Source organism: Polyodon spathula, chromosome 3, assembly GCF_017654505.1.
Source record: "Polyodon spathula isolate WHYD16114869_AA chromosome 3, ASM1765450v1, whole genome shotgun sequence".
NCBI classification, from domain to species: domain Eukaryota; kingdom Metazoa; phylum Chordata; class Actinopteri; order Acipenseriformes; family Polyodontidae; genus Polyodon; species Polyodon spathula.
In genome coordinates, this window is record NC_054536.1 from 74,781,119 (window position 1) to 74,806,774 (window position 25,656).

The following is a 25,656-nucleotide window of genomic DNA, read 5'->3' on the forward strand; positions in this document are numbered from 1 at the left end:
CACAACAAACCAATAGACAGAAAGAAAATAAGATAATTGTGCGTGTCTAAACATTTTAAATAGATTTAAAAGACGCATGCACTTTGCAAATCGGTCTCGTTCTTTTTTATCAATTCCATCAACTGCTGCGCAGAACTTACAAATAATTTCAAGTTGGGAAAGTGATGAACTACACTAATATTTCCTTTACCTTTAATTAGCTCCAGAAAACTACGAATACTTTAACTTCTGCACCCGCCTCTCTCCAACTGACTAGAGAACATTTCACAAGTTACTGAGGAGTCAGTATCGCTCTCACTCACATCATTGTCAGTGCCTTCGCTGTCTTCCAGTTCCATTATACTCTGAGGCCCAGATTGATAGAAGGATTGTGCATGTTTTACGTCCGTAAAACGGGCGCTGAGGGTTCTGAATTCTTAGATGGGATTTATAAAACACACACAATTAATATGTGATTTGCGGGGGCAATGTCTATGTTCGCTTTAGCCCTTGATGCATATGTAATTCTGAGGCGTTTCTAAACAAAACCGCTAAAATTGGGATGGAATTTTGTAAATGATTCTATTAAATATTCTGTCTAATTTATTAAAGCTGTCGGTAATTGCGGGACTCGTATTTGGGTGATTATTTTAAGAACTCTGAAAAGCAGGCGTTAATTTGCGCAGTCAGACGGTAGGTTATGTACAGATTAGATCTTGAAACCAAACCACACCCTCTAAAGATGGAATTTCAAGCCCAACTTCCACGGTCTTTACGGGGTGTGGGAGACTTGTCTGCAGCAAGAAGGAGACATTGTTTTCAAAGACAGACAAACATTTTATAACATTTTGCAAAGAGCTCATTTTTTAACCCTTCTGATCAAGTCAGTTTGTAAATTACGGTTTATAATACCGGTACCGTATTGTTTTGCAAACTCCAATTTTCAATGCATGTTTCATAGCTTACATGACAAAACAGAAAGTCTGCAAATAGAGAATACAGAATCCATGTAAAAAAAGGTTCTTAGAAGCACCTAAAAAGGTCTCCCCACAGTGACAAAGCACGGTTCTAACAAGAGCCTTTACTTCTAGAATGTAGGCATTATTATAAGAATGATGGAGGAGATTAAGATGGAATGATATTCTGAGGCGCACTAAAGAAAAACTCTCATATACATGTAATACAATGAGGGCTCATCCTCCACTGTTATTTTAGTAATGCCTACTGAATGTATTTCGTGTAATATGGCATTCTGGTATTTAACAATATCAAAACGGTAAAAAAAAAAGACAGAGGGGCAGATGACGCAGTTAGTTTGTAGCGAGAGCAAGTAGTTTTTCGACCATTATATACCATACAGATATGCTTTAAAATCATACATAGAGTAAGAAATACAGACAAACAAAAAATAGGAGAGTTGTAATTGAATAAGACTTTAAGAAGATATAAGTCGTAGTTAAACTGAAGACTGTTCGTATGAAGGTTTATGGAGTTACTGTTGCTGAACATATTGCTATACAACAATTGAAGGATTATCCACCCGTATGACTGCCATGGATGTAAGTAAATATAATTAATTGTTCCTGAAGTTTGAAAAGTCTATATGCCTGGAATTATTCTATACGAAATAAGAAGTTGAACTAATATGGGAAGCACAGTAACTGGATGATGCGTCATAATGTATAAGCAAGCTTCTACAAACTCTGAAGTGCTACATTTGTTTATTAAGAAGCCACCACACATTCCATATTTTATTAATTTGTCCTGGTGATGTATTTCGAGCTTGTAACACATCTTCATGTGTTACAATTACTGCTTGTACCAAAATCTCCAATTCCATATTAGTAAATTTCAGTTTTTGCTCTGAGTATCCCCATCACCACGGCTAGTACCAGGCTGAGGTCTTTGTGTGCCATTCATTTTCATTTGGAATGTGTAGTCTACACACGCAGGGTTGACCCAAACATTGGGAACATTTGAATCATCAGCAGCCTCATTTAGAGACCCCGATTCTTTGACAACATTATCAGTTTCTTGAGCTCTTTGATCCATTGGCTCTCTTTCTTTCTCAGCAACAGACTCTGCCGCTGCAAATATGGCTCCCCCAGTCTCTCCCACATCGGGCACAACTGCAGTACTTTGAGCTGCTGTGTCGGCTGCCTTACTCACAGGCACCTCTCTACTCCCACTTTGTTCACTAGTTTCTCCCCTTTCATTATCGTGGTCCTCATTGTTTTTACAGTTTTTTGCAAATCCAAGCTCAGACTCATTGTGTGACCCTAAGCAAGTCACTTAACCTCGTTGTGCTCCGTCTTTGGTGTGAGACATTGTTGTAAGTGACTCTGCAACTGATACACAGTTCACACACCCTAGCCTTGTATCTAGTAAAGTGCTTTGTGATGATGGTCCACTATGAAAGGCGCTATATAAAAATAAAGATTATTATTATTATTATTATTATTACTACTGAGGAAAACCACTACAGCTTTATTCATCATCGAAGTCGATTTTTGGAATGTTTCCACACTCAACTAGTTTTCCCGAGTTCGATAACACATTCTGGCACAGGTACTATAGCATCAACAACGATTTTAATGCCGTGGCTTCTTGTTAAATTTTCAAAACCAAAACGCAAACCACTTGGCGTCCTACCAGACTTAGCCATCGCAGCCATGTTTGGTAAAGAACAAACACTTAAATAAACAAACAATCCGTTTAACCAACACAACAAAGAAAAAGAACAAAAAAAACAACCTACTCACACGCTAATCATTGAGACTCACACTCCCTCCCAGCAACCTCAGTGACAGACAGCATGAAAAGAGACAGATAGATAGACAGATAGACAGATACATAGATAGATAGATTTGAAAGGAGGTACAACTGCAGTGTACAAAAATGAAAAAAAAAAACGTATTTTTGGAATGTACACAAAAGGTTTAAATGATGAAAAAATTATTTATTTCAGGACATTTTGGACAAAAGCTCTTCTTCAACTGTATAGCTGTGTTTCTTTCTATATAGTTGAAGAAGGGTTTTGATGGAAACTTCCTGAAATAACTTTAATAATTTAAACATTTTGTGTACACACACATTATATAATGGCAGCACAACTAATGAGCCACCTGGCAAATCTTTTTGAACTGTACCTGATCATGGCTAGCTGCAATGGAGCTCCCAATGCCAAGGAAAGTCATCTGTACAGGTGAAAGACTTAGGTAGGTCATGCACTCTTTGCCGTTTTGACGATCAGTATACTGCACCTGTATAAGAAAAATATTGGCAAGTCTAATATACTAATTGTTAATGGCACTAACAATCCACTGAAAGTAATGATAAGAACAGCCTTCAGGTACATCAAATATTTAGAATTTATATATATATATATATATATTATATATATATATATATATATTATCTATATATATATATATATATATAATATTAATAATTTAATTATAATTAGCTTTTAAACCAACATCTATAGATATTTTCACTCCTCTTACTGTTACAGACACTCAAGAAGCAAAACTACTCACTGGTTTTATTAAACTCTACATACATCACATTTTATTTAATCAGGTTTCTTGTAGATAAGTAGATTACCCTGACAATATTAGGACCATATAATATAATAAAGCTGTTGTGTAAAACTGAGCAATCCACATTACCGAGGACAGGACTAGATTATTAATGAGAGAGTTAGTTATAAAATTGATTTAAAAAACATTTGGCCAGACCTATCAAGATCTTTACACAATTAATTTGTATTAACTTGTTGCTTGTTACAATTTTTTTTTCACTTGAGAGTCTTTTTATAATAAATATTTGTTTCAAAGAATTGAATTACCTTGCCTAAGGCAACATTAGGTAGTTCAATATTAATGCTAATTAGTTTCAATGAAACTACTTGATCAGGTAAGAAGCTGCTACACCTGCATGTGCGTCACACAAAAAGGTGCTTAGTAATTAATTCGATTGTCATACTTTGCCTTTATATATATATATATATATATATATATATATATATATATATATATATATATATATATATATATATATATATATAATAATGTAGCTTTAACTTATAATAGAAAGCCAAGAAAATAATTAAAATGAATTACATGTTTTGAGTAAAACTCTTATTGCTTATTTCATCAAAAAAATAAACAGTGTGATGTATGTTTTCTTGACTCAGAAGATGTCAGATTACCATAAAACCATTTTTTTAAGGATATGTGAATTATGTTCAGATTCAAAGAAGCAGCAGGGAACACAGACTGCCAGACAGATGTAAACCGGGTAATAAAGTGAAAGTCAGATCTGCAACATACAATTCTCTCTGGCTTTGGGGAGCCCACCACTGTTCAAACCGTGGATAGCTTTCAATCCTTTTAAACATGCTGACCCCATTAGCAGGGGCCAGTGTACACATACATCACCCAGGGACATTAACAGACCTAGGGTCAAGTATTACACAAGATGTTTCCAAAAATATATACAGGCTAACTTCACTATAATTAACCCCCATGGGAGCTGGAGAAATGTTCGTTATAGCAGGGTGTTCACGATAATAGGGGTTGGCATTTTTATGTATCAGAATAATGACAAAACGGCAAATTTGAATTGAACATCAATATATAGTACTTTTATGAAGATTCATTCACATTGATCAACATTTAAACAGTATTGTGACAAGGTACTCATGTCACGTGTGTGGGTAACCGCATTGCAAGACAGTGGAGTTGGAGTTGAAACGCCAGCACAGGCACACAGGATTTATTAAACACAAAACAGAAAGTAAACAAACGGGTCATGTGATGCTGTCAACAATGGTAACGCACAGAGGGCACATACAAGACAGGAAAGCAGCAAGTCTCAATCAAGCGCCTGTCTGTAAACAATCATTTGATTAAACATAATAACTCCAAAAAGCACAGAAAACAAACCCATTTTCACATATAAAGTACACCAACACTAATTCCCTTTTGGTGGTATTTTTAAAAGAAAATAGAAAAGAAATGAAAAGGGAAAGATTGTACACTTACATGCTGAGTACAGTAATTACATGCCTTTTCTTTTGAAAAAAATATCCAGCATAAACTCCTAAACTCACTGTTGAGAGCTAGTGACGTGCAGTGTTGCCTCAACGCTGACTCAATGAACTCACAGACCCTCAGAGCTGCTAAGCTGCTCAACAGAAAGATAGTGACACCCAAAACCACGATTAAGCTGCTATTCAAAAATTATGAATGGGATTTAAATGCAGATACTGATACCGTTGTCTGATTTTAAAACGGTAACTGTTAATATACACATATGACTTATTTTATTTATGTATTATTGTATAACAAATAAGACGCAGCAAATATGACAACATAACTGCAAGCTATATATATTACAAAGTAATGCAGCATATTTGGTAAAAGCTTGTATTTAAGATTTTGTAATATTCTTTTTAGATTCTGAAGCTGGAGGCCCAATATGCAGAATCGCTCATTTTAAATTTTACCGTTTAGTTTAGGATGGAACGAAGCGTTCCTAAATACCTGTAAGTGTTGTGACAATAGTGACGTTTTTGTTCAGTCAAAGCTCAACACTACCGTATGTCATCTTTGAATTAGCGTTATCTTTGAATTAGTCAACCACTGTCTTTGTTTTAACTGAGAGAATAACACACTTGATACTGGAGAAAGTTTAGTGTCAGTCAGTACTGAGATCATTATATCCGGGTTGATCCTGTACGTGATCGTTCTAATAGGGCTAATTTGTACTGAAAAAATCAGTTCTTGCTGTTGGGATCGTTAAAACCAGGTGTTCTTTACAAGAAGGGTTTGTTATAGTGAAGTTTGTGGAATTTACAAAAAATATACACCATCGATTACATTTTACAAAGTATTCATTAACAAAGGTGATATGTTTCTAAGCTTTACATTTCAATGGTATAAGCAAATTAATATAAAGCTATTAAAAATATCATACAGTAAATGACTTTGAATGAAAAACAGATGGATGGAATGACAAAAATAGAATTGCACATTTAATTTGTTCATAAGGGTATGTAGCAGGCCTTGCGTCTCACAGAATGTTTGAGAAGCCACACTTAACTTGCGCGGATATCAGGGGCGTACACTTAGAATGAAATATTAGAAACCAGTTTCTCTTGCCTCTGAATCTCACCCTAACAACATGATTACAAAATCTTCATCGCGAGAGTGTCTTGAGGCACACTGATTGGCTTCTTCAATCTTCCCAGAACCACCATCATATCATTGCCCCGTTTTGTATTCTGGTTTCCACGGGTGCACCTTATTGCTACAAAATGGCATGTAAACAAATGCGAAATGCTCCACTGTTTCTCTTGCTACAAAAAGTCGCTTGCTAAAAAAGTCGCTGAGCAATTTGGTGTTTTCTGTTCTGGTGAGCTGCTTCACAATTCTGTTAAATAAGTTTGTGCATGTCTTGAATATTGCTCCTGTACAGGTATTCATAATTAATCTAGAGCTGCTGCTCCGTTTTTTAATGTGTGTAGGGGTGCTGTGTTAATTTAGTTTGACAGTTAGTTTATTAACGTTAGTCTGTCTGATATTTAATTATTATAGTTTATTAACATACACTTGCCTATTGCTTTTCTCTTACTTATTCTGTTCATTTCATATGCTGATGCACATGCGTCGTGACAAGTAAAAATATTTATTTATTTGATTCATATTGTGTCTGGTGGTCAACTCCTTCTTCAAGAACACTTTGCTTGCTTTCTGAGGGGTGTTCTCTCCGGAGACTACTGCATATACATTTTAGGAAAGGGCTGCCTTCTTCAGCAGGTAGGGAGTGACTACCTCATGACAAGCCCAATAACGCAGTTATTTCCATTTAGAGAAATTAATCAAATAAATTGTAATGAAACGATTATCTCAGATTTAATTTCAATATTATCTTACTGTGTCATACTAGCCAATGATATGCAAATAAACTATTCTGGTTTCTCCAGACATACCCTGGTAATTTGATCAGAAACTGTAATAATTAAATACATATTTAGCATAGTATTTTTTTGGATTAGTCTCTTCTGCTTCCAGTTATTTCCCTTCACTTATTAAAAAAAACAAAAAAAAACAAACAGCTGACACCACAGGCAATACTAAGAAAAATATAATCAAATCTACTGAACATTGGCTACAACAGGAGACACACGTCTGTAGCATTCCAAGCTCAAACGTAACCCATCCTGGTCTCAGAAAAAAACATTCATTCTTCTCAAGGCGTTACATTTAGCTATTTCCTGCAATGCTGGAGTTCCTTGATCTGCGTGGGACCACTAAACATCGTATTTTACTAATCTCAGCAGGAAGCAGGCCAACTGCATGTTTATCAGATGTTTCCAATAGCACCCCTGCAGCACAGAGACAAAGAAAGCATGAAAATCAACCAGAATGAAAAAAGATTGCTTGCTAGATCATTAAGGAAGGATAAAGGCCTATACATTGCTGTGTGATGTATTGCACAATCATTGTGTCAAGAAAACATATGTTTGATTATTACACCTCAGGTTCATTAATCGCTGTGTCTAACACCCAGCAGTGTGTAACGTCTTTTTCTTAATGACTAAGTGTCAGTGTAAACGTAGCTACCAACCCAGGGAGATGGACCAACTTTTGTAACGTTTCATGGGAAAAGAAAAGCACTAGTACTTTTATGTACTGGTACAGGCTAGCAAGTCAAACTCTTCAGAGTATATTTATTAAACCCTTCGTCTAGAGTGTGATGCAAAACTTTTGGCCATACAATCGCTGGACATAACTACTCAATATAACATCTTATGAATTCCAGCAAAGGCTACCTGTGGGTAAATAAGCTCTCAAAGGAATTGATTATCTTTCGTCAGATGAAGAACAAGCAAAACTAAAGACTACAGAGTAAAATTTGAATATGTAATCCATTCATGATAGGCCACTACTGTACCTGAAACAACTGCAGTCTTCCAGCAAACTACATTCTATAGTAAAGCGACAGAGATGTTGCTAACAGGTATATTTCTTTCCAAAATATGAATTACTCTAATACACATATTGTGTGTACTGTGACTTTGTATCATGTGTGACGGGTGAAACGTATCTAGTCAGAAAGACTACACTTTTTACTTTTTCATTTACAGTATTTCTTTTAGTTTCCAAAAAACATGTTATTGATGATAGAACTGTTACGATATACACCAGCGTACTTACTTCAACTCCCGGACCTCTCAAGAAGAACTCCACGCTGCTGTGACAGCCAATTCATTTGTTGTTAAATCTTCATTAGTTTCAACACAAGCCTCTCAGAGCCAATAAACAAATCTGGTCATTAAAATGCTCTGGCACTTCAAATGGAGGAAATGGGCAGAGTAAGAATCTTCTTAGAAAACAAGAAATGAAGGGCTGTTCTACAGTAATGGCATTACTTTCCCCCTGCTTATCCAGATCTGCTAACGGTCTGGTTCACTTTCCTGTTCTCTCCTGTGTGCCTATTGATCATGGTCTTTGTTTAGGACTGTGGGCATTTCACAGTCCATTAAGAGGGGAACAATGTAATTTAAGCATATGCTCATTTACAGTGACTGAAATCACATGATGTCAATACTGACTGTATGGGCGGCACAGTCAAAATGTAAGTGTGTATAAATGTATAGGAGATCAGTGTGTCTGCAAAGTCTTGCTCCCACATTCAAGACATACAAAACTCACATTTTACAACACAGGCTGGCAACAATCCATTCAGAGCTTATGTAGCTAGCACGTCTATTTGTAAAATTGTACTGAAATAACTGGCAGTGAACTGCAGTGCTCAGCACAATTGGGGGCAGATTAAACAAAATGACCAGCAAGCACTGTCCAACAGGATCAGTGACATATAACCCCAATAATTCCTTACAGAACATCTAAGGAGTTGCATAACTAATCCACATTCTTGCTGCACACTAGCATTGGGGTGTATGGTGGATCCACAAACAGGCACCTACACTGATGTGATGTTTTTATGTTCTATACAGACAGCAAGGGGTGTTAAATAAATGGCGTGAATGTTTGCTTTCTACAAGTTAACAGGTCTGACTTATTTATAAAAGCCCTTAATCCCATTGTTGTGTAACAAAGCCAGACACGCAAGGCTCATTAATATAAATGAACACTTAATCACTTTTAAGGTCATAACACAAAAGCTTCACAAAGGAAATCTTATGTTGTCTTGTTATACCCCCGGGGAAAGGAAGGCTAAATGAGTGAGTAAAATAAAGGGTGTTTTAGGATATTATGAAAAACAGATCTAGATTTGGTAAAATGATTGCATTTTAAATGTTAGAGACTAAATTCTCAAGGATTTTGAAAAAAAAAAAAAAAACATCAATTACAATTTGGAAACGAATACGAAACAACGTATGGGTTTGTTTTTCCTTTTCTGAAAAAAAAAAAAAAAGGCCAATGGCAATTTGGAGTAATTAACTTTGTGTGAGAGCTCTGTTTCAATGTACTTTAAGGTACTCCAAATCAACAAATCCTAACTATAGTGAAGAAAGCAATACAGGGCAGGAATATATATTTTTATACTGCTCACTTCCAACAAAATTCCTAATAATTCTAATCATAAAAAAAAAACCAAGAACAAAAAAAATGCCCACCAAAGAAAGATTTTGACTCTCTCAACTTTTTTTTTGTTGTCTTTTTGTCCACAGCTGAATCAATCATCAATCGGTGCGTTTCTGTTATGCTCCAGCGTAATTTTACAGACAGCACAAAAGAGTTCAACCCCTTTAGTGTGTGAAGCTCCCCAGGATTAGCATGACACATCTCAAAGCTTTTTAGGAACATCCACTTCATTATCAGTCTGATGGCGCCGATGCCCCCTCTCTGCTGATTACCGATTTGCTGCAAATAACTGCCAGACACTACTGTGAAAATATGTCTGCAGCTACAGTTTATATTGAGTCTTACTTGGTGTTACTTTGGGGGAGATCTAGCCATTAATACTGTCAAAAACCCCCAAAAAAACAACACATCAACAGCCTTATTGAAACTTGTTATTGAAAATGTTAGCGCATATGATAAATGAGGGGGTGCATTCCCAATTGTGTCTTGCTTAATTTGAGATCATCTTTCTTTCTTTCTTACTTGGACCTTTATATTTATTAATATTGATGATTGTGTTTTTCTTTTTTGTAAATGTGAAAGATTTTGATCATTTATCTTACCAAAGCAGCCAAGTAAGATTAAAAGGTTAAGTTATATAAATATGGACTATTTACAAAAAGTAGTGTACACACCGCATTAGTTTTAGGCAATTACATGAATCTCTGCTTTTGGGTTTCAATAAGATTATTAGTAGTGCACTATTCAATGTACAGTGTGTTTATTAGGCTTGCAAGAGCTAAGATAAATGAGTGATTGTCAAGGCTAAAGTAAGAAGGCCACCATTAATACGGCTACATTTCACCCTTAGAAACTGTATACTAACCAGAAACCACGTGAATAATTTAGTATCTAATCACAACAATTTTGTTTTGCATAAATACTTTTCTTCAGTCCATATATATATATATATGGCAAGGAGCTCATTGGTTCAAGATAAGCAGGCCTAGTAGATAGATAGACAAAGCAATTAAGAGCCAAGTATTGAGATATTAGTTCTAGCTACATCAGACTTTACGTTGTGCCTTTAGTAAACCTGGGTACAAACATTCTCATTTTTAGATGGGCTCATTTTTAGACGGAAAACATTTATATCCCTGCATCTGTCCAATAGTTAATTCCAATTCCTAGTTGAGGGCACATTTCTACTATCAATTAACATCTTTGAAATATTAGATCCAGTTCTGGAGGGGGTAAAAAGCATATTAACAGAACAATTCTCACAAAAATGATAACTGTATTCTAGCTTGGAAGAGAGCACAAAGAATGCTTTAAAAGGGTTCTGTGATATGCACCTGACCTACCGATGAGCCAGTTCCCACAGAGATTCCATTCACATCTAACACTGGCAAGGTTCCGCAATAACACCAGACCCCGTCAGACCAGGCTGTTTTATAACCAATACATTAGGATGCAGAGACTGTTTCACTTCAGCCACACCAGCTAGCAGAGGGGTGTGGGAGGGGGGGAGTGAAGTATTCCACCTTGACAGAAAACAGCATCCCTGACAGCACAACTGCTGGTAACAAGCACACTGGCCTGCTGAACCATTACTCAATGACTTTAAAGAGTGCACATGTTGCTTATTAATATATTTACTCTATTCTGCTCTCTTGCCATCACATGTGGAAGTAGGCCAACACCATAAAGTTAAATGCACGCACATACTCAACGTACTTCATGCCAACATTCATTCCCCTAAACTTTGTGGATGCCTGCTAGAACGCAACTGCTTTAGTACAAAAGTAGATATTTCTTTATTGTATTAGTTTATTTCATAAAACTCCACATACTGGACCAACAAAATAGCTACGTGGTGAAGAGCTAGAGTTTGATCCTCTGTCCTAAAACTCCTTTTAAGAAGGTGTAGGGCTGAGGTATTGAGTGTTTGTGAAATTATGATTTGATGATGCTGATAAAGCATGAATCCTAGGGAGATGGTAAAGGATCTGTCTCCTGCTTTTTGTATTTAATTGCTTATCATACCACAAAATATTAACAATCTACTCCTAAAAAATTGTGCCCCTCAATTTAGCTTCAAAATAGGGCCCAATTGCTTTTTTTTTTTTTTTGGAAAACCTTTAAATCCTTAAATTAAACTTGTAATTTGTTAGTTTTGTAAAGGCCTTGATAAATGTGGTCCAATATGTTCTATACAGACTTAGTGAAAGTTTACTGATGTCCTGCATGCATGCTTGCAACTCAAGGAAAACAAGATACTGTAAACTTAGTGTAAACATATCAGTCCAGAATACTTAAATACTTAAAACATAGGGCTAACTGGTGGGAACCTTCTGGTGCATAACGCCAGAGGCCTGCCACGTTCTAAAGCTGTAAACGTCATCGTAAACAATTGTCTAACCTAATGCAAGCCAAATGTTTCATACGGTTGCTGTATGACTGTTCTATATTGTCTCATCAGGTTTCAGCACACAGGAGACTCAACACAACAACAATGGATTACCAATGGAAACCCCAAGGCAGCACTAGTGAGAGAACATTTTTACTGTAAAATAGAAAAAAAAAATGTGAGACAGGATGAATGGCTCCTATTGAGTACTGCTGAGGTAGCTGTTTCTTATCTTGTGCAAATTCTAACAGTCCAAAACAAAGAAGTGATTTAAGGTGTCTTATCTTTCAACCTGAGATGTAATTTCCTACTACACTCATGCCAAAAGTAAAATTAAATAAATAATAATAATAACTGTGTGATGCCAAAGACCCTTAAGCTTAAGAACATGTTAAGTAATAATAAAACAAATACATGCTAAAAAAAAAAAAAAAAAAAAAAAAAGGAAAATGGCAAATGTTTAATGGAAAAAAAAACTTCAGTGCATAAAGAGAGAACAAAAAGCTCCCAGATTGTATTTATTTATTTATTCAAATCACAGCAATAACCACCTTGGCACAGGCTATGGCACTTAAAGCTTGTGACAATGTTTCACTTAACAGTCCTAATCTGATGCAAATACCACAGCAGTATGATAAATGCTGCAGATTTAAGCTTGAGTTGTAGGGTCATGGCACTGCTGGGAGTTCTGCTTAACAGCTTCATTTTTCCATACCTGAAAGCCTTGAATCCTGGCCAAGTATTCCAGCTGCTGTGAAGGCTGCACAGAGGCGCAGGGCGAAGCAGGTGCTTTTCCTTGCACACCCAAAGCTTCAGCAGTCGGAGGGATGCCATTTAGCAGGAGCTCCCTGGCAATGGTTGCCGTGTTGCTGGTGGTGCTGAAGAAAGAACTGGAGCCCTGGCCAATGTCTTTTGGATGCATATAGTTTACAGCAGCTGCGGGACCAGACTTGTTCCGGCTTGCTTCCATCGCCTGATAAACATCAGGGGAGAGATGGAGTATTCCCTTTTGAGCTGTGGATGGAAACAAATGAGAGGGATGTACTATGCCATTCTCTTCATTCCACCCCACAATGATTTACACACATGATGCACTGTCATTAAAAGTACAAAAAAGAGGCATCTGTGATTTGGCCCATGTTCTAGTTCCTGTATCAGACACAGATTTAGCCACAAGCAGCGGTTTGGTTTTCAGCACAGGGTGCCAATATCTTCTGTCTACCTGGATAAATTCAAAACAGACACCAGTTTACTAATGTGCAGGATGTGACATGTTTGCTTGCACAAGGTTGAACTCAATCCCCTTTTCCAAAAGTGTACAACTGTTAGAAATCTAAAGCACCCTTATTGTCCTATGTGCTACAACTGCAGTAAAGCAAGCACAGGCCACAAAACTGCAATGGTATCTAAGATTACATTAAGCTGCCTCAATAAACATTTAAAGAAACTGTACTGCAGAGAAGTGGCTGATGTGAAGCATTATGGTGAACATCTGAAAATGAAACTAGGAAGTTGAGAATTAGTTTCATATGTCCTTACTGATTTCGTTCAGATATTTACATCCAAAAATAATAAGTACTGAACAAGTTTATGAGAGTGAGGGCCAAAAAAGGCCACAAATCGTGTAGAAAACTCGATGAATAATGGTCTGCTGTTAGTAGTTGAAATTGACAGGGATTAAATTTTTCAAGGGCTGGACCCTTCATTAACAGCTGAACCTGAACTGATGAAAGCTCAATTCTACACACTGAGGGTCTGTCCTGCATCAGAACTGGGAGGATAAGAGGAGGTTCCAAGATGTATTTAATTAGTAGTTTTGACAGTCAAACTTCAGAAACCTAATGACAATTCACATTTTACTAAGCAGTAAAAAGCAGTATAAGGCCTATAATACTGGAAGAAAAAAAAAAAAAAAAAAAACTTCCCATGCTTCCTTAACTATTTGAATGATTTTAGTGTTCCACCCAAAATAACAGCCTTATCTTTGGAACAATATACTGGAGCTATTCCAAAAAATAAAACCACATTTCAGTCATGGCTTTTAAACAAAAAATCAAACACTTCAAATTTGACAATAAGATAATTCACGTTAAAAAAAAAAAAAAAATGATTCAAGAGGTTTAAATAACAAATGTCAAGAGAAACCCTTGGTAAAAAGATACCCACTTAATAAAACATTTTTTTATTAGGATCAGTGCCTCTCAAATAATACTGCTATGAGTTTAATACATGTAGTGCAAGAGAGTGCTTACTCTACATATTACTGATTAGACCTCCAATAGTTTCCAGTAGACAGAAAAACAGCACCAGCTGTGAAGTCCCACTGTACAACTCCTAAATTATAATTTCTATGTTAATGCATTAGGCTTACATTGGGCTCTGGGGTAAAAATAAATAACTTTTAGGTATACAATTCTGAAATGGATTTTGCATTCATTGTATGTATGGATAATTCCTGTTAATTAATTTACATTCAATACAAATGTTCAGCATTTATTTTCATTTTGTAAGTGTATATATTAAATAAAAATGTGGTAAATCTATGACATTCTTAATTGAAAGAATCTTGCTTCTTTAAAAAGGTAGCTAACACTTGACACCAACACCAAACTTTGCAATTACACTGTGTAACACAATTTTTGTTCCTGGGTAGTAAGTGTTATTTCCTAATTGCTTATGCCTCAAAAGTATAGAAAATGGCTATTATTCCCCACAGACTTTGCTTTTGTGACCAGGACAATGATATTTAAAAATATCACTATTTCCAATGGGAAAACGGGCAAATGTGTGTCTTTTCGTTCACATAAAGTCAGAAAAAAAACAACATATGAATCCAAATTAACATGTATTTATACTAAAGTAATACAAAATTGACTACAAAAGATTTAGAAGTGAGTAGTTTTTCGAGATTTACGATTATACTGTATTTACAGTATAAAATTACCAGACATATAGTTAAATAGTAAAGAATTAGTCACAACAACTATTTCACAGGACAAGACAAGAGAAAGAAATCTACCGAGTAATATATCACACTACTTTTTTATTAAGTAATAAGTAAGGACATATATATATATATATATATATATATATATATATTTATTTTTTTCTAAAGAAGCGAGTAGTGAGTAATAAGTTTCTTTTTCATTAATGTGTCCAACACTGGTCTCCTTGTGAGTTGCACAGTCATGATGGCCAACATGTTTTACAGAGAAATCCGTCTGGTAGTATGTATAGTAAAAGTGAGTACTAGTATCAGTCAGACACACCATATTTCTGAAAAGCCAACGAGCCTTCAGAGGGAGGAGAGTTCGATTCTGCTTCCAATTTTATTACCTGATAAAGTAAGCAATGTGCAAGGTGACATTTGAGTGGCAGTTTCGGAAGGACCTCTAAGCCAGTTGCTAAGTAACATGGCTTTCCATATTAAGCGCCTTAGGGAGACAGTCAGAACGCCATAATACAACTGGTAACGGATCACAGCACTTGGCATGTCTGCTACTGCACAAACAAGGCTCTGTTCAAAATCACAACATAAGATAGATGGTATGATTCAACGTTCCGATGACACTGCCCAGCTTGCTCTTTCCACCAAGACAGTGCCTTTAGACAGCGATGAGAAACTGTCAATAGGCGGTCGCGGTTCAACGTGAGCTGGAAAACCCTGCTGTTGACCCAGGCCTGCAGAGGGCGCATGCACAGGAGACCTAATGGAAGGGTCTGGGAAGCTGCTGCCCAGAATTTTTTGGAACACCACTACAGTGAGCGTTCTGTTGAGCTGAAAGAGCTCCAAACAGGTGTCTATTCTCTGCACTCTGCTATCTGACAGAGTGGACAGCAAGGCCCTGGTCCAAGCACACTCCTAAATAGGAGGCTGTCTGAGAAGGCATGAGCTGGCTCTTCGCATGACTCACAGTAAGGCGCAACCTTTGAAGGTAGCCGGTGACAAGTTCCATGCGGGCCTCTGTCTGTGCTGGAGACTAGGCACAAATGAGCCAGTCGTTCAGATAATTCAGCACTCTTATGCCTTTGAATCTAAATGGGGCCAGAACAGCTTTAATGCACTTCAAGAAGGCACAAGGAGCTAGGGAGAGGCCAAATGGCAAGACACGGAACTTGTACACTGTTCCATGAAAGGCGAACTCCAGCTACTTCCTGTGCGCTGGTTTTATGGGGATGTGGAAATAGGCCTCTTTGAGGTCCACCGTGGTGAACCAGTCGCCTGGCCTAATTGACTGCAACAGCTGTTGCATCATCAACATTTTGAACCTCCTTCGGCTCAAATATAGGTTGATCTGTCTGAGGTCGAGGATTGGTCTGAGGCCACCATCCCACTTGGGCACTAGGAAGTACCTGTAGTAGAACCCTTCCTCCAACTGGAGTGGGGTCTATCACGCAAATAGCCTATTTTTGCAGAAGAGCTGCTACCTCCTGAAACACCACAGCAGCGCTGTGTGGGTCCGTGACTGATGTTGCAGTCACGCCCCGAAAGGGCAGGGGACCATGCTTGAACTGCAGTGAGTTGCTGCTGGTCTGAATGGTAGTAAGCAAATTCCAAGGGCTGCTTCTTACCTGCAGCTTCTGTCTCTTCACAGGGTGGCAGAACTTATTAAAGCCTCCACGAACAGAAGCCGCGGGTCGGCTCTGAATATCACGTTGGTGCAGCCGGCTGTGCTGGTCTTTGAGGTTGCTATGGCCTAGGGCGCCATTTTGCCGCTGGTTTACCCTGCAGCACCTTGTCTACAGTGAGACCAAACTTACTCCCTAGTGTAATCGGGGTGTCTAACAGCGGCACCCTGTTCCCGTCAGGCACGTGTGCCTAGAAATGCTACCCACAACCTGCCCACTGAGATTGGTCACAGCAGGTTCTTGTTAACCAGGTGCTGCTCATCCAACTGTTGTGATGATGGCCTGTGGTTCTCAGAAAGGGAAATGGCACTGGTAGGCTACCAGGATGCTTTTACTGGATGCCCTCTTGATCAATGGCAGAAGCTCTGCCGACTGAGAGTTTAACTGCAGGGGATGTGCTGTCAGACTGGTCACTCCATGTCCTCAAACAGGAATGCCAGCTGGGGCCCCAAGAGGGCAGGTGACATTGAACGTTCCCTGCAGTAATTTCACGAGAACGGTTCCTTGGTGGGAAACAGCTACCTAAAGCATTTCCAGTTACTCAGTCTGTTGATTGCTTGGAACGCCTTCTGCCTGGGCTACTTTCCCAGGTGTGTCGTCTGCTCTCCCTTGGCACAGAGCAATGTGGTGAGGATGCAACCACCGCTCTAACAGAGGTTGAATGGGAAGGGACGCAGAGTACTCCATAGAGCATAGCCGCTTCTCAAGCGTGCGCTTGGAGAAAGGTGCACAAAAGTCGCAGAAGCTGCAATTTGCTAGTGCCTCCTTGGCGTGCTCTGGTCCCAGGCAAGAACAGCATCTGCTGTGCTTGTCCTCAATAGGCAGACTGGCTATAAAACCCAGGCATGATGCAAGAAGCAAGCAATGAAGTGTACAGTATACAGCTGCTGCCTCAATCTGCTTATAGATATTGACCCGGAGCCTCAAGACCCGATCGGGACTGGTTTGGCACCGGCCAGTAGCGGACTGGAGCTGGATAGGTACCTGGAAGGTATCGGGTTGGTTCAGTACAGGTTTGGTGCATTTAACACCAGATCAGTACTGATTCAGGACCGGTGCGGTACTGGTTTGGAACCTGGCTGGCAACAGGCCGCTTCAGTACCGGTTCAGTGTTTTTTACACCATGTAGGACCAGGTTGTTACCAGTCTGGTGACTCTAGCACTAGGATAGTTCCGCATTGGAACTGCAATGGTACCATATTGGAACTGTGTTGGTTCGGTACCGGTTCGGTGACTTTAGCATCTGGTCGGTATGGTACCGGTTTTTGCACAGTGTAAGACCGGGTCAGTACCACATCAGAACCAGGACGGTACGGTGACTTTAACACCGGGTTGGGACAGGTACAGTCCCGGATAGCACAGAGATGGAACAGCGGCAGCAAGATACTGTAGAAGCGATTGTAAGCAATCACAACCAAAGCAAGTATCTTGGTCCTGTGCGTAATTTCTGAAAAAAAAAAAAAAAAAAATGAAAAAAACCAGAACGCACATGAGAAAAAACTTTCCCAACAAATACAGTCATTTAAATAATGACATAAATAATATTAAACATCTCACCAAAACAAGAAATAAATAACTCCAGTTGGAGCTATTGCAGCCTGGGGAGACAGCACAAAGTCAGCCAACTTATGTTGCTGTATCCCTGGGAAGGAACAACTCTAGCCGTTGGCTTCATGCGGGGCTAAAGGCTGCAATGGGATGTAACAAGCAACTGACTGTAGTGCACAAATATGTGTAATTAGTAAAAACTATTACAGCAATTATATTAATATCACATATAATTTGTGAAAAAACACAATAAATGTGAAATAAAAGCAGACACAAGTAACAAGTACTTATATAAACAAGGCTCTCCAGTCAGTCTTGAAAGGACAAATGGCACTGAGATCTACAAGAGCAGTCTGTTTGCGCCCTCAGGGGCAGGCCATGACTGTGTCACTAGCTCAGAGAACAGCTTTGTTATATCTTATTTAGGTTTCGGGTCTTTAGAAGGTAAATACCCATACTGTAATGGTTACATTTTGTACTTGAAAGGGAACAGAATATTATACAAATGTATTTTAATGCTGTGATTGTGACAAGCACAGGGCTATATGCAGGTTGATTACTATTAGCTTACTGTCTCTACAGGTCTCTTTTAAAGTAACGAAAAGTATTAAACCTTCAACTGATACCTCACTTCAACATGGAGTAAAAAAAATAATAATAATTGAATTACACTTTAAAAAAGAAAAATGTAAAAACTAATAACAAAAACAAAAAATATAACAAAATTAATTACATGACAGGAAGCTTTTTTTCTGATGCTTCAGCCTTTTAAACATTGCAGGATTTGACCTGTCAATATCTCTAAGTCTTGAAAATATGAAGTATTATGGTCCTTTTTATTTTATGTGCTCACTGGAGTTATGTTACAATTTCTGGATGACTCACTCACTCCACCGCACAGGAAACCTATAACTGCCAGTTTCACAAGGGAGTATCTTAAAATACTGGGCACTTGAATATTTTATATTATTAGAATAACATGCAGCACTACTCAGGTTTGCAATCAGTACACATCCCACATTTACCGCAAATACAAGTAATTTCTTTAATATGTACAGTGGTGCTTAATCCAAAATGACACAAACAAATGAATGAAAAAGTAAGTATTGTCACTAGCTCTAATTCAAAAACCCTAGATACAGTGGTTTGCAGAAGCATTCCCCCCCTACCAATAATGTCACATTTTGTTGAATTACAAATAAAGTATGGTTTTTCAAACTAACTTTTTTACTCAAAGTTGTAGTGGTTAAACTGAACACTGTTATATGAGGAGGTCAAATGTCAGTAAAACTTGCAAAAATTTACAAAATTAAATGTAGTGGTTGCATAAGTATTCAGCCCCTTAAGTCAGTACTTGGTAGAAGCACCTTTTGCAGCAATTACTGCTATGAGTCTTTTTGGATAGGTCTTTACTAGCTTTGCACAGTAGGATGGTGACATTTTTGCCCATTCTTCACAGGAAAATTGCTCCAGTTCTGATAAGTGTTAGGGATTGTCGACGGACTGAAATCTTCAAGTCTTGCCATAAATTTTCGATTGGATTCAAGTCAGGACTTTGACTAGCACATTAATTTTCTTCTTGTTCAAACACTACAGTGTGGCTTTGGCTTTGTGCTTCGGGTCATTGTTCTGCTGAAATGTAAATTACCTCCCCAGTTTCAGAGTCTTAGCTGACTCAAACAAATTTTCTCATCCATTTTCCCCTCTATCCTGACAAGCTTCCCAGTCCCTGCTGACGAGAAGCATCCCCATAACATGATGCTGCCATCACCATGCTTGACAGTTGGGATGGTGTTGACTGGGTGATGTACAGTGTTGGGCTTGTGCCAGACATAATGCTTGGAATGTAGACCGAAAAGTCAATTTTTGTCTCGTCCGACCACAAAACGTTTTTCCACATGTCTACAGTATCATCTACATGCTTTAAGATGAGGCTTTTTTAGTGTCTGGGTGGTATGATACATCTTCCACTTCTTAATGATGGACGTCACTGTGCTGAGAAGGATAATCAACGCCTTTGATATTTTCCTGTACCCTTCTCCTGCTCTGTGCCTCTCTACCACTTTATCCCTGACTTGTTTCGAAAGGTTCTTAGTCTTCATGGATGCTTTTTTGGATGACTATGTGAGTCGCAGCTTGAAAGTCTTTATATACAAGTTAAACCTCTTTGAGTACACACAGGCTGAAACCATTTCACTCATTTTGTGACCTTTACAACAAATCATTTGCACCTGAGCTGATTTACGGCTGCAGTAGCAAAGGGGTTGTCTGTAAATCTTACTTATTTATATTCTATATGTATTTGTTAACTTTATCAATGTGGAGTAGTTTGTGTAGATTCTACATGTAAAGTCAAATTTGAAAGCATCGTGCAGTACACTCAGGTGCCAACAAAATGTGAAAACTTTGCAGAAGGGTGAATACTTCTGCAAACCACTGTTGCAGCAGTGCCAATTTCCGTTATTTGTGAATGGAGGGGAAATTTACAGGCACCACACACTAAATATACAAGCAAAATGGATGATATTCAAACTCCTATTTATCACAGACAAATTCAATTTATTCTAAGAGTAGCCACGTGACAAAAACGGAGAGACCATGAAATACGTACTATTGCTTGATGGTTCAGGAAAAGCCACCTTTTGCCCGTTCCAGCCTTTGTTCTCCACAGGCTATAAAAATAAAAGTAGACAACTTCAAGGAAGCAACATTAGACCTGAATTAGGTTAAAAGCATTCAATGATTATATTAAAGCATTAAGGTACTTCAGGGTGTGGGTTACCGTGGATATTGTCACTGCTTGGTGCTGTTAGGTGCGAGGCGTAGCCGAGTGACAATATACACAGTAACCCATGCCCTCAAGTACCTTAATGCTTTAATAAAATGGATTTACTAATGTAAATATAAATACAAGAGAAATTAGATAGATAACCCATTTATTTATTGTCATCGGTGCACAGAGCTCAAAAGTGATGCCTTCAGTGGTATATTCCATAACTGCCAGGTATTTTGACAGGTGTTTTTTTTTTAAATTTTTATTACCATTATTTCAATAGACACAGTGATACAATAGTGCCACACGTCTAGTGATTTACCCAACAGTTACTATACCAGGGATTATATCACAGCTTAGAACCACTGACTGGCCAATCAGCGTGCAGCATTATAACAATCCATTTTATAATAACAATAATTCAGATGTACCTTTCCTGGAATTTAAAAGCTTATTCTTATTCATTGTAACTACTTTTTCATTGTGTAGAAAAATATCACTGAAAAACAAATTAATAATAATATTAGGAAGAATTTGTATATTTTGTATGTTAAAAAAACCAAATATTTCACTCTAACATTTCATGTACAGTTAAACCAAGGGTGTAAATGTTTAAACAACTTAAACACTTAATTAAAATAAATAAATAAATAAATAATTCTAAACGGTATATTATTTTTACTAAATATTTAACTGAAAATATAACTGTCAATTTTTATGAGCATCTTGCATTTATCTTTTAATTTCACACTTTGAAAGGAGGAACATACACACGATTTATCACAATACTAACTTTCTCTCTACAACTGAAAAATAATGTATTTTATTTTCAGGTAATTGTGTGGAGCCTAGTTTTTACACAATCCAGAATTCTGATCAAATCTAATTTTAGGTACCGATTGTTACGTTATTTTAAAGCACACAAACACAATGTGGTCTAATTAGTACATTTATTTAATGTACTATGCCCTGTATTTCACGGTATTTAATGCATTATGCATTGTTCCTCACTGTCTTGTAAAGCACTTCGTGATGGTGGTCCACTATGAAAGGCGCTATATAAAATAAATATTGATTGATTGATTGATAGTTTCCATCAATTGGACTAAAATGTGTACCAAGATCCTGTTAACATGGCTTTTCTTTCATAACGTTCCTATTCATGCAAATTACAAGTGTTTTGTGAACATTTGGGATTGTATTACCATTGCTTAATTCAAATGTATCTGATGTTCTTACTTCACCCCACTGTCTAATCTTTTGACGCTAGTGCATGAAAGCTTAAAAATCTGTTCCCTTGAAGGAATATATCTAATTATAACAGATCTGCTAAAATTCTGCATTCTGCATGCCTTCAGTGTTAAAAGATGCAAACTGATGTTCATAAAAAAAAGAAAAAGAAAACTTGGTTCAAGTTATATAAACCCCCAACAGTACTAGTAGAGATCTTCACCTTCCCTGCTTGACTCTGAGCAGGTGTAGATGCCTTGTACCCAAGCTGCAGCATCATAGCCTCTGCAGCATTCCGTTTTGCCACTTTCTTATTTGGGCCAGTTCCAGTTGCAGATTCATTAATGACCTTCACCTAGATCAGATAAAACAAAGTCAAAATCTAATCACAGTCTGTACCACTAGGAAAAAAAAAAAAGTTGTTCAAGTGACTCTAAAGACTGAAAATAAGTTGAGAACTTCAAACAGACTGCTTACTATTTAAAAAATAAAAAAATACAATACCACCTGTGGTTTATTGGTGAACACATTGATTTATAGTCAATTAAATATAGAAAGAGCAGAGCAGAAGCACAGGAACAATGTGGAAAGCACACACACGCACACACAAACACAACGCGGTCCAATTACTGGACAAGGAGACAATAAAGAATATTTTTTTTCCAAAAGTAGTCCTTAAAGAAAATGACATCACTTACAAACAAACACAGAATGCATTCCAAGTGCAGTGGTTTGCATTATACTGTTTGGTAGGCTGGGAAAACGAAAATATCTGTTTCATCAAAAACTTAAACCAACTTTACAAAGCTGTGATAAATCAGACATTTATTCTAAAGTCCTTTCAGGTACTAAAAGGTTTTTTTTGTTTTGTTTTGTTTTTTTTTTACCAGCAGAAAGACAGATATAATGTAATGTTCTGGATAGACAACAACATTACAGTTAAATAAGTGGCCCATGGGCTCAATGTCAAAGTAATTCACACTCTCTGGAATGCCAGAAATCACATTTAGGATGCCACATTATTCTAACTAACTGTGACAAATTTATACTCTAAGGAACTACAGTTATCTATCCCCCCTGTCGCACATACACATAGCCACAGTAGGGGATCACCTGTGAGTTTTTCACTTCCACAGGTACACCACAGAACTGGGGCAGAAAGTTATTAACCAGACTCTAGCAAATGCACAAGTCAGTACAGTACCTGTGCACCGAGTACCTGCAGAGACAAACACATGCATACAAGTTCAAGCATGGTATTATTGGAATACAATGCTTCTGGTGTTAGGTCTTCTCTGTGTCTTAAATATCTTTTTACAGAGATCACATCTTAAAATGTCTAATGTTGTGATAAAGATTTTTCAGCTATGCTCTTGTTGCAGCCACAAAACAAACGCACTGGTTCGAACAACACTGTGTAAAGCACATAGACAGATTAAAAATATCAGCACATTAACCACATACTGGTATAACAACTTGATTCTCACTGATTTCTTCTCATCAGGGATAGTATATTTATAATCATTTTTATTCTGTCACTAAACATTATTTCTCTGCACAGAGCTGTAATACCCTTTCACACAGATGAGTTATGACGGCGCTGAACGAGTATATGCAATATGTAGAACTTTTTTTTTGTTTGTTTGATGGTCGACAAGCCTAAAATCTTTAATACACTTGGTATCAGATGGCTGAATGAAAATAATATTAATAATGCTTCCCCACTTAAATATTTTTCTTTCAATTTTCCACATATATTATTAATAGAGAGGACAATGCGAGCACAGGGAAGTTTACACTAGTTCTCCAGTGCCATTCATTTAAAGATAATAAATTGATATGCAGTATATAACATTCTATTTTTTTTTAATTATTTTTTGTAAGTAGCTTACCCATGTTATTCTGCTTATTTATTTGTTTTGTTTCTGTTGCCACTGCCATGAAAACGATCTGTGACTGACAGGTTTGAAAGTTGTACTCGCATGATCCCTTTGGCTGTGTGAAAGGGTTAGGACAATATTATATACCGGCATAGATTGCGCAATTCCGTGCTGTGTGAATGGGTATTTTAAATCTTTTTTTTTTTTTTTTAACAACTCTGAGACGGTTAAGTGTTGGCATTTGTGTGTAAAAGTGGTATAAGTGTATCTAAGTAAATGGGCCTGCAGGTTAGTCAGGTCACTATTACCTGCATGATGAACTCTCTGCGACGGGGCATTCCTCTCTCGGATAGCAGAGCGTACTCAGGTTCCTTCTCCTTTTTTGCCTGTTGGATCTGGGCCAAGCGACTGATGGGGTTCATTCCCTGACCATAATCTGGGCCAGTCTAAAAGGGGGAAATTATCGCTACACCAGAATCACTGGAATGCTGAAACATACACCTGAACCAAGTAAGACTAAAGAAACTTCTAAGTCTAAAAGACAAACATTTCAAAACTGAACCAGGAATGGAACATCAATTTTAAATTATGTACAACTGGGAAGAATTTTCTAAGGTCACTGAAGCTTGCTGTTGCTGCCTCCCATATCTGCATACTGTTGCTTATTTATTTGCACAAGATGTGAATTTGCTTTGGTATCAACCACCCAGTTGATTAATGGTCACGCTCTACCAACCTCGCCCAAATTCCCCTTACCTTCAATATAGTTTTAGGGCGTTTCTTATAATGAAGTTTGGGTTTTTCCCTCACAGGGAGGAAAGGAAGTTTATTCAGTTCTTGTAGCACCAATATTGCAGCCCGCTTTTTGGAAAGTTTCTTACTGTTTCCCTCTCCCTCTGCTGCGAAATCCCCGACCGTCACTCTCGTGACAAAGCTCTTCATGTGCGGTGGGCCACACTCTTTAATCACCTGAGAACGAAGACAAAGCTGACTGTAGGTAACCAAAACGTGTTCAATGTCAGATAACCCAATCAAATAAAGTGGGAGCAGTGGTGGTGCAGCTGAACTTTCAGATCCTCTTTCATCAGTTACCTAGACCTACCCAAGACAAAAACATTGTGCTTGTAGGGGTGGGGGGCAGGAAGAGAAACAAAAAGTACATTTTCCCTGAAGGAGTTTATGTTTTTCTTGATTTTAAGAAAACATTGATCCATAATAATAATGGGTCTTTTGATACTAAAGGGTAAGCTCTTAAAGATCATAATTTTTTAAGAGCAGGACAAATTGAGAGATCAGGGCTGCAATCAATAGGCAGAGCACTCTGCCGTGGCGCTACGTAACATAAGTAAACTCTTATTGAACAGTGTGTTATGAAGAGAGAACTTTCAAGATGGCTGAAAATACAGCACTAGTGCTGTTTTTGGATGAACTTATGGAAGATTGTGCAGAAAATCTGCTGCTGAATGCCTCTATTGCACTTGCATCGAGAGCCAACACCATGGCTTTTAGTGGCAGTGAATTCAAACACATGCAACAGTTCTGTACAAATTGAAAACTATGTTGAGAGCATTGTTCCCCATTACTGTGATTGTTTTAATGCAAGTTTCA

At 37.6% G+C, this 25,656-nt stretch overlaps 1 protein-coding gene across 9 annotated transcripts in view; it reads right to left on the reverse strand.

The window, feature by feature from the left end:
* LOC121313408 (double-stranded RNA-binding protein Staufen homolog 2-like) overlaps positions 1 to 25,656 on the reverse strand; it is a 110,490-nt gene that overhangs the window by 36,324 nt on the left and 48,510 nt on the right. For 6 of the 9 annotated variants that reach the window (XM_041245915.1, XM_041245916.1, XM_041245914.1 and 3 more), the window contains 6 exons: positions 24,805 to 25,017; positions 24,357 to 24,494; positions 22,392 to 22,523; positions 20,777 to 20,837; positions 12,704 to 13,002; positions 3,129 to 3,242 (listed from right to left, as the gene is read on the reverse strand). In XM_041245915.1, the coding sequence (XP_041101849.1) occupies positions 3,129 to 3,242; positions 12,704 to 13,002; positions 20,777 to 20,837; positions 22,392 to 22,523; positions 24,357 to 24,494; positions 24,805 to 25,017 (957 nt within the window). The remainder of the gene's footprint in view (positions 1 to 3,128; positions 3,243 to 12,703; positions 13,003 to 20,776; positions 20,838 to 22,391; positions 22,524 to 24,356; positions 24,495 to 24,804; positions 25,018 to 25,656) is intronic. The other 3 variants (XM_041245922.1, XM_041245920.1, XM_041245923.1) reach the window with 1 other exon arrangement.